Raw genomic sequence first — 16,300 nt, forward strand, 5'->3', positions numbered from 1 at the left:
CATAACATTATCATCATAAATCATAGCTAAGCGTACATCCACATTTTAAGGGTTTGCTCATGCATAATTGCAAAAATAAGTGAACAAATTGGAGCTTCAAAAGATTAATAGGAGGTACTAATGTGCACCACAAATCTAAAATTGTTTATTTTACATAAGTACTTTTGCTCTTTCATCAGATGGAAGTCTAAACTTGATCTGACATTTCTGTGTGCCATAATCTAAACTTGATTGTTACATGCAAGTCCTTAATACAAACTTCATGCCGACGTGCATGCAAAAGCCCACGCACAGATACACATCCGAAAACATGCAACTAAAACATACATATAATTGCATATATATATGTATATATATATATATATAGAATGAGAGAGAAAGAGAGGAGACCGCTAAACGTAGCCATCCATGCAAAGATTCCCAACAAAGGATGCCCTTCCAGGTTGTTCTCTCACTTAAACTGCAAAGAGCAGCTAATTGTTGCAAAATTGTTGCACACTTGTGAACCTAAAAAATGTATTTAACAGCTGTACTTAGTAAGCCTGAACAACCATGATATAAAAACAATTAAACAATAAGAGAGATCTACTTGGTAATGGTCAAGGTAGAGAGCAGTCCCAAGAAATTTCTTTATGATTACAAGCATGTTGAAAGATGCTAAGTGCACCTCCGTTTCATGATAAATGGTATATTGAGAATCAGCAGAAACTACCGTAAATTACTTGATAAACTATAAATACCTTCTATCTGAGAGAGAAATCTACTTAGTAGTGGCACTTTATCGGGTAATGAAAAACAATTATTCAGTTTGAATTAGGAAAAGACATTGAGCACTCTCTCACTTGCATATAACATCATAATAAAAATATGATTTACTTTTAATAAAGGACCTGAGCTATAATTTATCTATTTTAAGTAACTTAAAACACACTATTACTTTAATGACATTGCTTTTAACAAATTCCAAACACCCTCTATGTCATTTAAAGCATAGACAATAACATTCTCAGGAACATTCTTCAGTTTTTGAACATCCTCCAATAATTCTTACATTAGTCTTTAGCTATATAATTAGAACATAATTTATGTTTGAATTACCACCATCCTATCTTCAATTTCTTGATGATGAGGATTAAACCTCATCTTGAAATATAAGAATTCAATTATCACTATTAAGGAATTCAAGATGGATTGGTGATAATTTATAAACCTAAAACTATATTCGATTTACATATTTTTAGACTAACAGGAGAACTAAAATTACAATTGACGGAGACATGAATCAGACACCATACAGTAGCCAGCAGATTTTCCCCAAAAAGCAAGAGAAAGGTCAGGCATATTTTAGATTTTCTTTTGAAATTGTTTTGTTTTCTTCTTAAAGATATTGTTCCAAAAACGAACAATAATAACCAAATCCAAAACACGTGCCAGCTTTAAGTTTTTGTGGAACAAACAAACGTTTCACTCATAAATAAAGTAAAGAAAAGTTTGATTTACAAATAGATTTCAATATATTATAAATTATTTTCTAAAATTTACTAAATGAATACACTTGGAGAAACACAAGTGCAAAAAATATTCCAAGCCCTTTTCTTTTCTCTAAAAGAGGCTCTCAAATTCATTTTCAAATTGAATAAAAACTAATAAGTTTTTATTTTTCTGAAAAAAAAAAAAAAACTATTAAGAAGGATAGAAAAAATTACAAAAAAAAAGTTTAGATAAGGCATCCTCGTAAAAGCGAACAAAAAAGTAAACAAAGAAACAGGAACAGGAAGGCCTAAGTATAGAATAGCCTCCCAGTTAATTTGTAAACGGGACCACAAAAATCCGTGTGCCTTAGCCCACAAAGAAGCCAAAATACCACCCTGTTCCAGAGAACTAAGAGCATATTGGGTGTGTTTATTAAATTCTAACATTGCACTCCAACCAACTATAATATCCAAACCCCAACAAAGAAGCACCATGCCGTAAAATTGACAGAATCAGAATGCACTACTTAGTTATACGGAGAAGTTCCTTTAGAAAGAACAACAAAGTTGGGAATAATACTAAGTGCAAAAAATATGCATATCCAGGAAAAGAATACAATCATGGTAGAATATGCAAATGCTTAGTAGAAAATATTTGAATGTGATCAGGAATAAAGGATGATGTTTTTTGATAACTTAAAAGAAAATAAGAAAAGGTGATTAATAATTTACAGAAGTACATATGCGTAAAGAGTTCTTTTCAATATTTTATATGTAATCAAGTTACTATAATTTGCATGATTTTTAATTATAGATACATGAACTTCTCTTATTATTTGATAGAGTGAAAATACAGGAAGCAATTTAATACAGAAAATTTCTCTAAATTATTTCATGATTTAACTAAGAAAACTTTATGCATTTATTTGTTTAATAGACTTAAAGTATTTATAATCTAATGTTCACCGAGTGCACAGAAAAAAATTAGTTATATATACTTACGTATATATGGATTTGCAAATAAATTCCCAATTGTTTTCCTAGAATTCATTTATTCAAAACACAGTGTTAAACTGAATGCTGAACTAGTGTCTGGGGGCAAAAATTATACTGGTGGTTGCATAAAAATGCAATTACCCGGGACATTGCAGAAACACCCAGTAAAGCATACACCACATTGGATAGAAGCCCCTCTCCACTACGTGATACGACCTGAATTGCCATGTCACTGAATGATCCTTCCGAAATACAAGTCATAGATTCCAATAAAGAGGCTAGTCCTACCTCCAAGAAACCTTACAAGATTCAAATCAGTGTCGTTAGATATAAAACAAAAAAAAAAATCCATATAGGAGCAACGAAGGGAGAGAGAGTGCATCTTTTCTTGTCCTCCTCTCAGATCATTAACACCAAAAAGAAAGGAACACATTATGCTTACAAGACAAATAAGACATTGCTGCAAGTGCTGCTCCACGGTGCATTGCTGTGCAACAAATAGCTGCCTTTTGAAAGGAAACTTCAAGAAGGGCACCTGATGCAGCCAATACTTCCTGACATACATTAGGCAACTTTATTACTTTGCTATATGTAAGTCTCAGAAAATGCCCAACAAACAAGTTCCATTCATGAGCCATTATAGGTTAAGAAAACACAAGTAAAAGCAACATGATTAATCAATAAATCATGGGTGTACTAAACCTTACGAGAGCCACGGATGAACGTCGATGCAAAATTTGTATAGGCCTCCACTAGATCAGGCTCTTGGTCACATATATATGAAGAATTAAGGCCCATGACTGATGATGCTTGGGTAAATCTCTCAAAAGTGGTAACAAACAAAGGCCCGTACTCCTCCTTTTGACAAAATTCTTCAACAATAATGGAAGCTGAAATGATTTCCACGTTGCCCCAAAACCCGAAAAAAGGGAATAGAAAAAAAAAGCAAAAATATTAATAGAAAATGGGAAGAATGACAACAGAAGACATGACTGATGATCAATATTATTTCTTCACAGTCAACATAAAATAAAATGAAAAAGAAAATATCAAGCGGTTATCAATCTTCAATAGTATTAATTCAATTCAACACTGAAGTAGTTGATGGTAATGTACTTGGGCAAAGTTGAAAAAAATCTAGATACCCACGGCAAAGTTGAAAGTCTCTGTGATGCAAATGCACAGTTTATCATAAACCAAACACCTCACCTGTTCGGATGTAGCATTCATGGTTTTGGAATGACAAAAAATTTGTTGATAGGCAGTCTAATACATTAGGCAGTAGCGTGACAAAATGTTGACCTGCACATGAAATTCATTCAAAAGAGAGATGGCTATTAAGATGTTCAGAATCTAATTTGTTTTTCTTTATCAAAAGAAGAAAAGACATTGTTTGGGATTTGCAACAAATGGGTTGAATAGACTAGATTTATGCATGATAATGGCAGTGTAGCTTTGGTACAGCCAGAAAATTAACAAAGTTAATTTGGACCAAGAAGTCATAATAAGTACCTCTAGGAAATTAAAATACCCTATAACTAAGCTTATAAGGCATAAATAATATTCATATTTAATCTTTTGGAAGTTACCTTGTAAAGGTAGAGGGTCTTAGTTCATTTTAATTGTATTCTTACTAGGGACCCCACTGCATCTGAGCAGCAAGCTTTTCCATCAAAAGCCTGCTTTTCCTTTCTCTAAAACTTTCCACAAGAATGAAAATGTATATCTTGCTTGACTTTAAAAATCAATCAGCTTTAATCCCCAGACACAATTGTTAGAGAATCCCAAACCTAACTTAAACAGTTGGGTACTTGGGTCAGGGGTCCAAAAGGTTGTTGAAAAGGAGTACCAAATACCTGATGATTGAACTGCAAGTGAGAGAGCCCGGCAAGCTGCAGCAGATAAACTACCACTCTCCATGTGTTTAGACTTAAAAAGTTTCTCTAACATGGGCCAAAAAACAGTCAGCAGAGCGAGAATTGGATCATCTGAAGCAGATCCAGCAGGCGAACTTGTTGCAAGATGACTGAAGACAGTTCCCATCCTGAAAAGTAAGCAATGAAATCTAAAACGAGAAAAAGAATAAAAGGTTTTCTTTAAAAACTAAACCCCATATCTTCCTGACCTGTTTACTTGTAATTTGGAAAACATGAAAAGAGAACTGCATTATTGGATAATTTAGCAAGATTATCAAGCCCAGAAGAAAGAGCTAATATGATGGGAATGCTTAAAAATTGTTGAAAATCGAAAAAACTCCAAACCTCAGCCAATATTAGCAAATAAGAAACGTTAACCATTCTTTTCTTTTTCTTTTTTCCCTAATTGTTGGAATATAGATAAAAAAAATATTTGGTCTTTCTCCATCAACTTAAACTTTTAAAATAATTGGCCGCATAACTTAATTATCTTCTATAGTATCATAGAGATTGAGAATTTGAATTCTAGCTACTCTGTTTCTGTTAACTTAAATTAAATCACAATACATCATGTAGTTTGCATGTACTTAGTATATAAGAGTGTCTAAGAATATAATTACAAGATTTAAGTCACTTCCTATCAATTCAAACTTTTAAAATATTTGGTCACCCAACCTAATTATCTTCTATGGTATCATATTTATAAATCGAGAATTTGAATTACAGATGGATCCAAACTTTTTTTAATCAGAGTTAATGGATTTAAATGAGACTTATATGATGTTTATGTATGACAAGTATACTCTATTATTCTTAATACCTTTACTCTTGGATTATGGATTTATCCATAATGAGGTAACGCAAAAGAAACTTTGTCCGATATTAAATACCAAAATCGATCCTTGAATGGGAAACGACTCAAGCATCTATAGAGTAGGTTATGCATGGAATAGAACTGGGCCAAATAAGCATCTTAAGAAATTTGTGTGGTCAATTTAAATGTACTAGAGAGGGACATTCAACTGAAAAAAGATTCCACATAACTTAATGCATCTCAATAAAATTTAACATAGAATCTATTTGAGAAGGACATAAAAATTAAATCTAGTTGGGATAGTTATTTCTACCTGAAAATGACAGTTAAACTATTGAGAATTCTACTGTTTCGTGCATTAACAATAATGAACTCATTCGTTTGTTAGTCATTGCAAATTTGAGATGTATGTGAAATCGAATCCCTAATACTTATTAATCATTAGAATTTTAGTATCAAATAGACGCTCGCTAATAGTAGGCTAGTTTATATTTTATTGTTTGCATTTATAATAGAAACAATAAATTTGATTTCGATTTCTAAAATAACGTCATAGTGTAATTATATTAAGAACACAATCAATTCGATCCTCGTGGAAACAATATCTTTACTTATCATTTTATTACCCGTACGATTGGTGCACTCAATAATGTATTTAAGTTGCATTAGTGGATGAGGTTATAGTGGCAAATGAAGTGGTGGATGAGATGGTGGGCAACAAGAAAGAGAGAATACTATGTAAATTAGATATGGAGAAGGTGTATGATCATATCAATTGGGAGTTTGTGGATTATATGCTGGGAAGGATGGAATTTGGGAAAAAGTGCAGGAGGTGGATAAAGTTGTGTATTACTACAATCTCTTTTGCGGTGATGGTATATGGAGAGTCTTCTTCCTTTTTCAGGGCGTCTAGAGGCTTGAGATAGGGAGATAATTTATCTCCTCTTCTGTTTATGATAGTTATGGAAGCATTGAGCAGGTTGTTGGACAATGCTGGGGAGGAATTGTTGGGGGTAGTGAAGGTGGGAAGAGGTGTCCATCAAGTGGAGATCTCTCACTTATTCTTTGCTGATAATATTCTGATTTTCTGTCAGCTCGAGAATAGGGATGATATTGAATCTTCGGTATGTTCAGTTGTGCATTCAAACTGTTTCTGCTTTGAATATTAATCAGAATAAATCAGAAATGGTGAGATTAGGAGATAGTAGGGATGGGGATAGGCTTACCAAGGTTTTGGGATATAACTTTGTAAAGCTTCCTAGCAAGTATCTTGGGTTTCCACTAGAAGCCAAATACAAAGATGTGAGGACTTAGAATCCTATGATTGAAATTCCGACAAAAGACTAGCTGAGTGGAAGAGAAACTACTTTTCTAAGGGTGGGAGGCTAACGCTCATTAAAAGCATGCTTCTAAAACTTCCTATTTATCATTTATCTGCTTTGACATTGCCACTAAACGTGGCGAAAAATCTAGAAAATATTCAATGTCGGTTCCTATGAAAGGATGAAAGGAGTAGGAGATATGTAAGTGACCAAGGGTAAATTAGGAAAATAAAAAAAATAATATGTAGGGTTAAAAAGGGTAAATTTGTACGAGGATAGTTTTGTCTTTTCAATCATAATAAATTAGGAGGGGAAGATTCGGAATCATCATATCCAGCGGTTACAAATTCCTACTCTATAGCTTATATTTAAGCATGAACTCAGCGGTTACAATCTTTCTCTCACATCTTGTCAATTCTAGGCCTCTCTCTCTCTCTCTCTCTCTCTGCTTTCTTCCTATTTCTTTCATATTCGAACGATGTATTAGGTTTGAGACAACTTTGCATCAGAGTCATCCGAGCAGGTGGAGCCGACAGTGAGAGGTGGAACAACTGCTACCTAATCTCGTGGGCGAAGTTCTTAAGTTCAAAAGGCAGTTGCAGCAGCAGTTTGAATATTTAATGGAGATGGAGATGACGTGCAGCAATGTCTTTTTCCTGGAAGACGCGAAGCTGATGGCTCAAGCGGCCACACCTGTTGGATAGAAGACGATCCTATCAACCCCTTTTCCACATGATGAAGAAGAAAAAAAGAATTGGGGTTAAGATGAAAAAAGAAAGCCCAGTTCAGTTATTGAATCGGCCCAAAAAACACAGATCAAATCTAGTTTTTTAACTTCTCCTATTCGAACCGATTCACCCATATTTTGAACAGGACCGATTCACCTGCTCTACTTCTCTTTCTTTCTCAAGCAATAGTGGTCGAGAATGGAAACCTTAAAGGTTTGTCCCTCGTCCACCTTTCTGTCCACTACGATAGCCTGACTTTTGGCAAGAAGCTTCCCATTTCGGAGATCATGGCTCTTGGCAGTTAACTAGATGAAAAGAGCTACCAACTGGAAGCTCTACTCAAGTTCCGTTTCAATACTTGCGAGATCAAGATGGGAACTTGCAAGCCTCTCATTCTTAAGATGGTTTCTAATATGGAAAATGAGAAGCAGAAGAAGAAGAGATGGAAGAAGGAGAGGTGCAACAAGGACAAACAGACGAAGAAAAGGTAGAAGAAGAAGACATTACCATGGCGCCGAGAGATGGAGCGATTAGAGCGGCCGATAAGGGTATGCTGGTGGTGGGGAGGGGCCATTCAGAGATGGTCTAATTTCCTATGGGTTGAAGCAATAGAAAATTACTTTAAGAATATATATAATAATTAAAAAATAAACATAAAAAAACAAACTACTTAAAAAAATGCTTTAAGCAAAAAAAATCTGCTTAAAATATATATATAAATTTAAAAATAAAAAATAAAATAAGAATTAAAAAAATAAAAGCTGGATTTCAACCTCGAGAACAAGGTTGATGTTTAAGGAGAATGTATTGTAAGGGATCAAGGGTAAAAAAGGAATAATATACAAGGGTAAAAAAGGAATAATATACAAGGGTAAAAAAGGTAAGTTTGTACAAGGGTATTTTGTCTTTTCCTAGGAGAGAAAGATCCAAGATCACCATAACCAGCGGTTACAAATTCCTAATCTATAGCCTATATTTAAGCATGTACTCAAGGAATAAAAGATATGGACAATTGTTAAAACTTGAGTAAACTTACATCTCACCATTTCTCTCTCTCTCTCTCTCTCCCGGCTTTCTTCATCTTTCTTTCTATTTCTTCTAAATCCAAACTATATATCAAGTTCCTGATAAGATATCATCTAGTGAAGTGGGATGAGGTGAAGTTGCCTTTGGAATAGAGTGGATTGGGGTTTAGATTGTCTGTTGAGATGAATATAGCCTTAGATAAAAAATGGATGTGGAGGTATATGAGATATGAAGGGAGATTATGGAATTAAGTTATTGATGTGCGTTGGAGAATGGATGATGGTGGAAGGTTAACTAGAGAGGTTGTGAGGCATCACAGGATAGGATTGTGGAGGAAGATTGATATGGGGAGACAACAATTTCAGGAATGTATTCAATGGAGACTGGGGAGGGAATAAAATCTGATTTTGGGAAGATTAATGGATCGGAAGGGGTAGTCTCATAATTCAATTGACGAGGATCTATACTATCAGACAAGTGAAGAATATGGTTGTGGAGGAAGCATATAAAAGCATAATGAAAGAAGGGAGCGGAATGTGACTGTGACAAAGAATTTCAACAATTGGGAGATAGAAAAATATGAGGAATTATTATAGATTTTGTCCAATGTGCATTTAAATGACAACAAGGACAGGGTCATGTGGAAATTGAAGACAAATGGGGAGTTCATTGTCAAATCCTTTTATAATCACTTGGTTAAAAAGAATGAGGCAAGGTTGGTTTGGTTCTAAGTCAATCAGATTTGGAAGGTGAATGCACCCCTAAGAACAGCTTTCTTTACATGAGAAGCGGGAAGAGAATATATTCTGACCATAGATAAGTTGATGAAAAGGGGTAAAGTTTTGGTGAATGATTCTTACCTATGCAAGAAAGCTGTTGAATCTTGTAATCGCATTCTTTTTTGGTGTCCAATGGTGTATAACATTTGGACAATGGTGTATGGTTTATAAAAGAAGAATTATGGGCTTGGGACGGGGTATATACAAAGAAAAAATTTGAAAATCTTATTCCTTTAACTATTTTTGGGTGGTGTGGAAAGAGAGAAACAATAGTGTCTGAAGGGTGTGATGAATACATGTTTTGGTTCTTTGACTTCGGGTTATGACATTTATAGGTTGGAGAATTTTAGGAATGTCATTGATAAATTAACTAAGCTGCAAATATTTTGTAAATGGGTAACACATCCTTGGTGCAGTATAATTTAATATACTACATTTTTTTATCTCAAAAGAAAATTTAAGTTGCGTCAGTAAGCATATTTGGAAAACAATCTGCAACCATAAGTAAAACATTTTACCACAAGAGATTGGAAGGTTGTCTGCAAAATCAAGTGAAATATCGGCCCAAATCTATCTCGGAAGTGACCTACGGACTTTAGGTGCTCTACCTTATTATGTTGACAAATAGTACAAGGACAAACAAAATCACAAACATTTTGCTTCAAACCTTATCCAATAAAAATCAATAGAGATCTGCTTAAGGGTTTTTTAGTAGCCCTCATAAAATTGATTGTAGATGGTTGTCAACAAAAGACCTATGAAAGATGAATCAGGATTGAGGATCACTAAGTTCTTGCACAAACTCTGTTTCAAACTCAAGCCACTAGCTTGTGCAGACAACAATTCTTTTCGTTGATAATCAGCCACCGTTCCCCTCAACCGCAATTTGCTCAATTCCCCATGTTTGTTACTTCTAATGGGTAGCACAAAGTGCAGATGGCAAAGAATACTTGAATCCTACCAAGTGATGTGAGGTCACTCCCTTTCAATTGACAAACAGTAATAGGGTTTCTCCTTCCAGATGGAAAGACGCCAGAATAACTTTTGTTATTCAGCCGTCTGTTCATGACGAAATAAATGTTTGCAGTGGCCAATCCATGCTGGAGGATCAACCAAATCATCAAACTGTAGAATGTTGAGTTTGGTGTAACAAGAGATGAAGGAATGCACCATTTCAATCATTGGAGTGCCATCATGTCGCTCACCAGACTTATAGTGCATGCTGCCTTCCCCAGTTTGTGAGCACCCAATTGACCAGCAGACAATTCCATTAGAACTTCTAACCATCCAGAGAGTAAGACAAAGCCCTAATACTATCTCATTCACGATCATCTTGATAAGTCCTTAAAGAAAGATTTGAACATGAAATATAAAACCCCCTTACCTACTGGCTCTATGTACCAAATTGTTCGACTCCCTACCAAAGGATCTAGTTGTGGGTGATGAACATAATCACGTACAAAGACTTTTGAAGGCTTTAATGTTACTCATCAAAAGCTTACTTGTTGTGCACGGAAACTTTCTTGAAAAGAATTCATGATGCACATAAGATAACCAAGTCAGTGATGTGTGCATACCTATACAGCCCTCTTGTTGCTGAGCTTAAAATTTGCATGTAGGTAGCTAGATTCGCTCTGGAAGAATGGTCATTGTCATCATCAATCTGAAAGGAACCAAGTCGTTAATTTTAATTCATAAATTGACCAATGATAGTATAAGCTAAGTAACTGCTATTTCTTAATGATAGTCCATATCACAAAAGAGAGAAGACTTCTCCAGATTATCAAGGAACAAAGAATCAAATCAAAATCAAAAGCAGCATGCTACCGCTGGAAATGTATCTAAATTACAAAATATGCTTGCTTCGGTTTTCTATAGGACGAAGCACTTTCTTCTCTCTTTGCTTTTCTTTTTTCCTGCCTAGGTAGGGGAGAGAATGGAAACTCTAGGATGGGAAGATCAGAAGTACTAGGAAAACAATCATCACAAATATCATCTTCAAAATTGCAGCTGTCATGTTCCTTGATGAAAGCTAAGAATGTACAATCTTTTTGAGACTAAGGATTTATAACAAGGAGGGTTAAGACAAGAAAACAAAATACTCCAAAACAAAGATGGTGGCCAGAGCATAACCAAGTCAACTTGAAATTAGTGATCAATCCCAAGTTTAGATGGTCCCTAAAGTAACAGGTCAGAGCTTAGGGAAGCAAGAAAATCTAGCACACAAACACACATTTTGGATAAAGACCTAAGTGAAAATGGATTCTAAAAACTCAAACAAAAAGTCTGAAGCAGATTAACATAAATTTAAAAAGATCTCCGTGCAAATACCCGAATTGATTCCCTGAAAGTTTCTTCATTATGGAGGGCAAACAGAACTTAACAACAGATACTCTTGTAGTGAAGTTTCACAAGTAAATTATAATGAAAGGATATAATACGAAATAAAAAGCTGGAGCAAGAGAACCAAAAGATATGGAACAAACTAGATATATAACATTAAAGAGAAGAGCAAGCAAGAAGCAGTAACAACTTACAAGTTTTCCAATAGCTTCATAGCTAGAAGAAAGCAATCGAGCCAATAAGTTGCTCTTTAGTTCTTTGTTAGAGATAGAGCCAAGAATCATACTGATGGCACTAACAACTTCTTCCTCATCTTCAAGAGGTAAAGACATCTTCTCCAAAGACTGGAAAAAATAAAATAACACGAAATAGAAAAACAGAAAAATGAATCCTTTTAAAAGACCAAGAAAAAGAAAATGATGATGTCATGAAAAACATGTACATGTAAGCAACAACCTCATGGGATGTTTTCCAATCAGCTTACAGTGACAGAAACAATTATAGAAAGAGAGACAAAACAAAAAGTAAACAAGACCCAGTGACGACAAATAAATAAGAGATTCCTGACAAGAATACTATATCTGGTAGAGCTTCTTATCCACCAGCTTGGTTAGAAAACTGGTAGATGTGCCAACTTGAATACCAAGCATAAGGAAGCAGATATGCACCTTCAGTGATAATTTCTCAAAGTAGGCAAAAGAGCAGAGATCCAGAAGCACCGGCTATGCTAATAACTGAAGCAATTAAATATAGCCCAAACTAGTTTCCACACCAAAACAAAAATTAAAACAAAGGCTAACAAAGTGGCTGCCATTCCACCCCCACATCCCCCCCCCCAAAAAAAAAGCTAATAATCACATCTCATGTGTGTAAGGATACTTGTGTATAGACAGATAAAACATTCAGCATTAAGCAAATGTTCCACTACCTCTCCAATCCACATCAAGATCTCTAAATTTGATGGTTCATAAATTACAGCAGAAGCATCTTCACAAAATTTACGCAGAGCAGAGGCACAAGCATGCGAGCATAGAGGTTCTACAATCCCCGCAGCAAGAAATAATCTGAAAGTAGCAAATTAGTCTCAAATGAAAGGGTAACTCTAAAAGAGGCAATGTTTGATGATATGTAAGAAGTAGATTTCATTTCTTTATTTATTTATTTTGAGAACTGTAAAGAACTAAAAAGAAGGCATGCAGACAAAACTGTTAAAGAGAGTATGTAATTAAGTTAAAGGACACTGGGATAAAATACACCTTGTAATTAATATAATTAATTGTTTATTTCCTTTTTTATTCTATAAAACTTGTATATATAGGATTATAATATTTAATATAATACACATTCAACCATTCTTCACATGCTATTAGATAACTAAGTTAAGAAACCCTAAACTTTTTTGCAAACCGTGTTCAGCCTTTACTGTTGAAATAAGAAACCCTAAAGGGGGCCAGTCTTCATTTCCTGGCCACCACAATACTAGTTGTCAGCCACCACAGACCGGCCATCTCCACCGCAAGTTAGTCTTTATAGCCGACCCTAGCCACCAGAACCTAACAGCCCCAGCGGCCAACACCATACGCCTGCAACAGCACAACCTCTGTCTGGCTGGCCCCGCCACAATCACACGCCCCAACTTCTTCTGTCGTACATCCAGCCTCCTTGGCTACACACTGCCAGCTATGTGCAGATTAAGTTATGGCCCACCCAACCGCGTGCAGGTCGCCAATACCTGTGCCGCAGTCTTCCTGCTCAGATGCTCTAGGCAGTGGTTCTGTCCTGGGCACACAATGGCACTATCTACTAGTAACAACATCCTTCTCGCGACCTTTTATTTAGCCTTAATTGCCTTACATTGAAATATATCGGAGATTACATCCCAAAATACAGAAACAAATTCCCATAAGGGAAACCCACCTAAAACAATAGCGAATTTCAGCTAATCCAGAGTGCTTATCGCTTCATTAGGAAAGATTACTTGAGTTAGTCGCAATTAATTTGAATCACTCTCAAGAGAAAAGGAATGCTCAACCAGCTCTTAGGTCTTGAACCAAAATCAGGAGACCTCTATGTCACAAGAGATAAATAAAACAATTATGTTTCTAATAAGAGAACATGTCAGTCACTGAATATTTTGACATGTCGAAAGGTTGACGGAAGGAATTTGATCAATACCAGAGTTTTTTAACAAAAAAATAAACTTATAGAGTTGCATTGATGTGTTGGTGCCAAAGGGACACCATCCATGTACACAAGATTTACAAGTTAATAAGCATATCTACAATAAAACCAAGATCAGTCAAGTTATCAAGGTTATCTCCTAAAACAATAGAACCAAAATAGTGAAACCATCTATCCTTGATATTGACAAAATTATCTTCTTTCCCTCCAAAAACCCTATTGTTTCTTTATGTCCAGATGACCCAGAATAAGGTAAGAGGGATAAGTCTGTAATGTTTATTTTTCTTACACAATTCTCCCCAGGCCAGTAATTCTTTCCTGACAGACCCAGTCATGGCCCAGCAAATACCCAGAAGCTCGTAGACCAATGTCCAAAGATTGTATGTGATAGGGCACCGTAGCAATAAGTGATTGGTGGCCTCTGCATCATTCTTGCACAGGAAGCATCTGTTGGTCAATATTAACCCTCTTCTCATGAGATTGTCAATAGTTAGGAGATGTTCTTTTGTGGCTTTCCAAGCGAAGAAGGAAATTCTAGGAGGTGCACTGGTCTTCCAAATCATTTTTTAGGGAAATTCAATACCAGAGCCTTACGATGGACTGCAGCAAAAATGCAGCTCACCTCAAATAATTTGTGGATAAAGACTGAGCCTATCAATTTCTGGCTGGACTCAATAAGGGTTCAAATCTTAGCAAAGACCAAATATCATTACTAAATGAGGCAATTGCCTTTGTATCAGCAGAAGAGAGCAGAAGAAGGATCATATTAGAATCCTGGCCCACTGATAGTTAAGTGTTAATCTCCAAGACTTCAAACCATGCCAACATATAAAGGAACTAAGCCAAGCAGAAAATTTCAGGTTTGTGCCGCAATAGAGATAATCTTTAATGTACCTTTTGCAAGAAACTCAGACATGCCAAAAATAAACGTCTGAAACTCCATGGCAAACCCAATACCTCAAGCAAGGACCAAGTTTATAAGAACACTCCACAAAAATTCCACAAACAGGCCCAGGTGGCCCACCAGGAGGAGGACAAAACTATTGGTCTCAAAGAATTCAAGGCTGAGATAGAACAATTGTAAAGCAGATTAAAAGATCTTGAGAAACTCACAGGTACAAATCTGATGAAATACTCAAGTATGCTTTCTTTCTCACATGGTTTCAGTGTCTTGGATAGACCGTTTGAGAATTCATGAATAGTAGACTCAAGAGTTACCGATCATATGACTAATACTTCTAAATATTTTTGTTGTTATGTGTCAAACCCCTAGTAGTAGGAAAATTATCATGGTTCTCTAAATACTATTGCTAGTAGGCAAAATCAAACTGAGTCCTACCTTTTTTCAAACAATGTGTTACATGTTCCTATACTATGTACAAATCTTGTGTTAATCACCAAAATTATCATAAGATTTGAACTGCAAGGTAACGTTTTTTTCTTCTCACTATGACTTTCAAGATCACAACTCAAGAAAGATTATTGGACATGCTGAGGCACAAACGGATTATACAACTTGGATAGACCTAGTGGATCTTTCTCCACTATTTTTATGATCCTAACAACAAATTTTGGCTCTAGCACAAGAGACTTGATCATCCATCCTTCTATATTTTAAAGATTATGTTTACTCTGTCATTTAAAAATTCTGGTAATGGGAATTCATATTGCAGTGTATTCGAGTTAGTAAACATAAGCATGTACAATTTCCACTTAGCAATAAAAGAAGTATACTTTCACTTTTTTTTAATCCATAATGGTGTTTGAGCACTATCTCACATTCTCAATATTTCTAGGCCTTGATGTTTTGTGTTATTGATGATTGTAATAGGGTTACATAATTTTCATTACTCAAGTTCATATTAGATGTTAGCCACATAATACCCCAATTTTGAAAAATGATAAAAACCTGATTTGGAAGACACATAAAACAATTTCTCACTAATAACGCGTGAGACTTTTTTTAACCACACAATCTCTTACTTTTTTCAACAAGAATATATTATTCATGAATCATCATACGTCTACACTCTACAAAAAAAAAAGTGGCAGAATGTAATAATAGTCACTTTCATAACCACGTCCCAGCACAACATTGGGGAAAAGTCGTCCTTATCGCCACATATATTATTAACTGGTTATCTTTGAGTGCCCTAAAATTCAAAAGTCCTCTAGAAACCATTTCCAAATTCTACCCATAAATAAGTGTAACAAACCATCTGGTCCAGCAAAAATTTGGGTGTGCCGCCTATGTTCACATTCATTCACATCAACAAGGAAAACTTGATCCTAGAGTCTTGAACTGTGTGTTTGTGGGATACTTATTTTCTCAAAAGGGGTATAAGTGTTACGTCAACAAAAATTTTAAATGTTTGTGGATGTCACCTTTGTTGAATAAGATCATTTTTTGTAATTTCCATTATGTAATTGGACTTATCGGCAGAAGAATCAATTTAGGCAACATAGGCCTCCTCATGTCAGCTCTATAGAAAGCGATAAAAAGAAGGGAGCATGAGCTTCCTTATGCTATGCCTTTACAGAAGCACCAGAATAGCTACTCTGAGAAGAGCAGAAAAGGCATCTGACTAAGAAGAAGATAGGGAAGCCAGGATCAGGGATCTATCACCTTTTCTATTCTAGAAAACTTGTATATATAAAAAACTGTAATATCCAACAAAGCACATATTAAACCATTCTGAACAAAAAGAATAAACTTCAAGAAA

General features: G+C 35.3%; 1 protein-coding gene across 6 annotated transcripts in view; it reads right to left on the reverse strand.

The window, feature by feature from the left end:
- LOC110812991 (ARM repeat superfamily protein) overlaps positions 1–16,300 on the reverse strand; it is a 34,849-nt gene that overhangs the window by 958 nt on the left and 17,591 nt on the right. For 5 of the 6 annotated variants that reach the window (XR_015817988.1, XR_015817986.1, XM_088216406.1 and 2 more), the window contains exons 15-23: positions 12,325–12,460; positions 11,591–11,740; positions 10,631–10,716; positions 4,325–4,512; positions 3,678–3,770; positions 3,171–3,358; positions 2,911–3,022; positions 2,610–2,767; positions 391–507 (exon numbers count right to left, since the gene is read on the reverse strand). Coding sequence is in view for 3 of the 6 variants with exons in the window: in XM_088216406.1 (XP_088072532.1) it covers positions 391–507; positions 2,610–2,767; positions 2,911–3,022; positions 3,171–3,358; positions 3,678–3,770; positions 4,325–4,512; positions 10,631–10,716; positions 11,591–11,740; positions 12,325–12,460 (1,228 nt within the window). In the remaining 3 variants the exon portion in view is untranslated. Of the gene's footprint in view, positions 1–390; positions 508–2,609; positions 2,768–2,910; positions 3,023–3,170; positions 3,359–3,677; positions 3,771–4,324; positions 4,513–10,630; positions 10,717–11,590; positions 11,741–12,324; positions 12,461–16,300 lie in introns of those variants that run through there. The other variant, XR_015817995.1, reaches the window with a different exon arrangement.

This window comes from Carica papaya, chromosome 1 (genome assembly GCF_054855325.1).
Source record: "Carica papaya isolate Zhongbai chromosome 1, ASM5485532v1, whole genome shotgun sequence".
In the NCBI taxonomy this organism is placed as follows: domain Eukaryota; kingdom Viridiplantae; phylum Streptophyta; class Magnoliopsida; order Brassicales; family Caricaceae; genus Carica; species Carica papaya.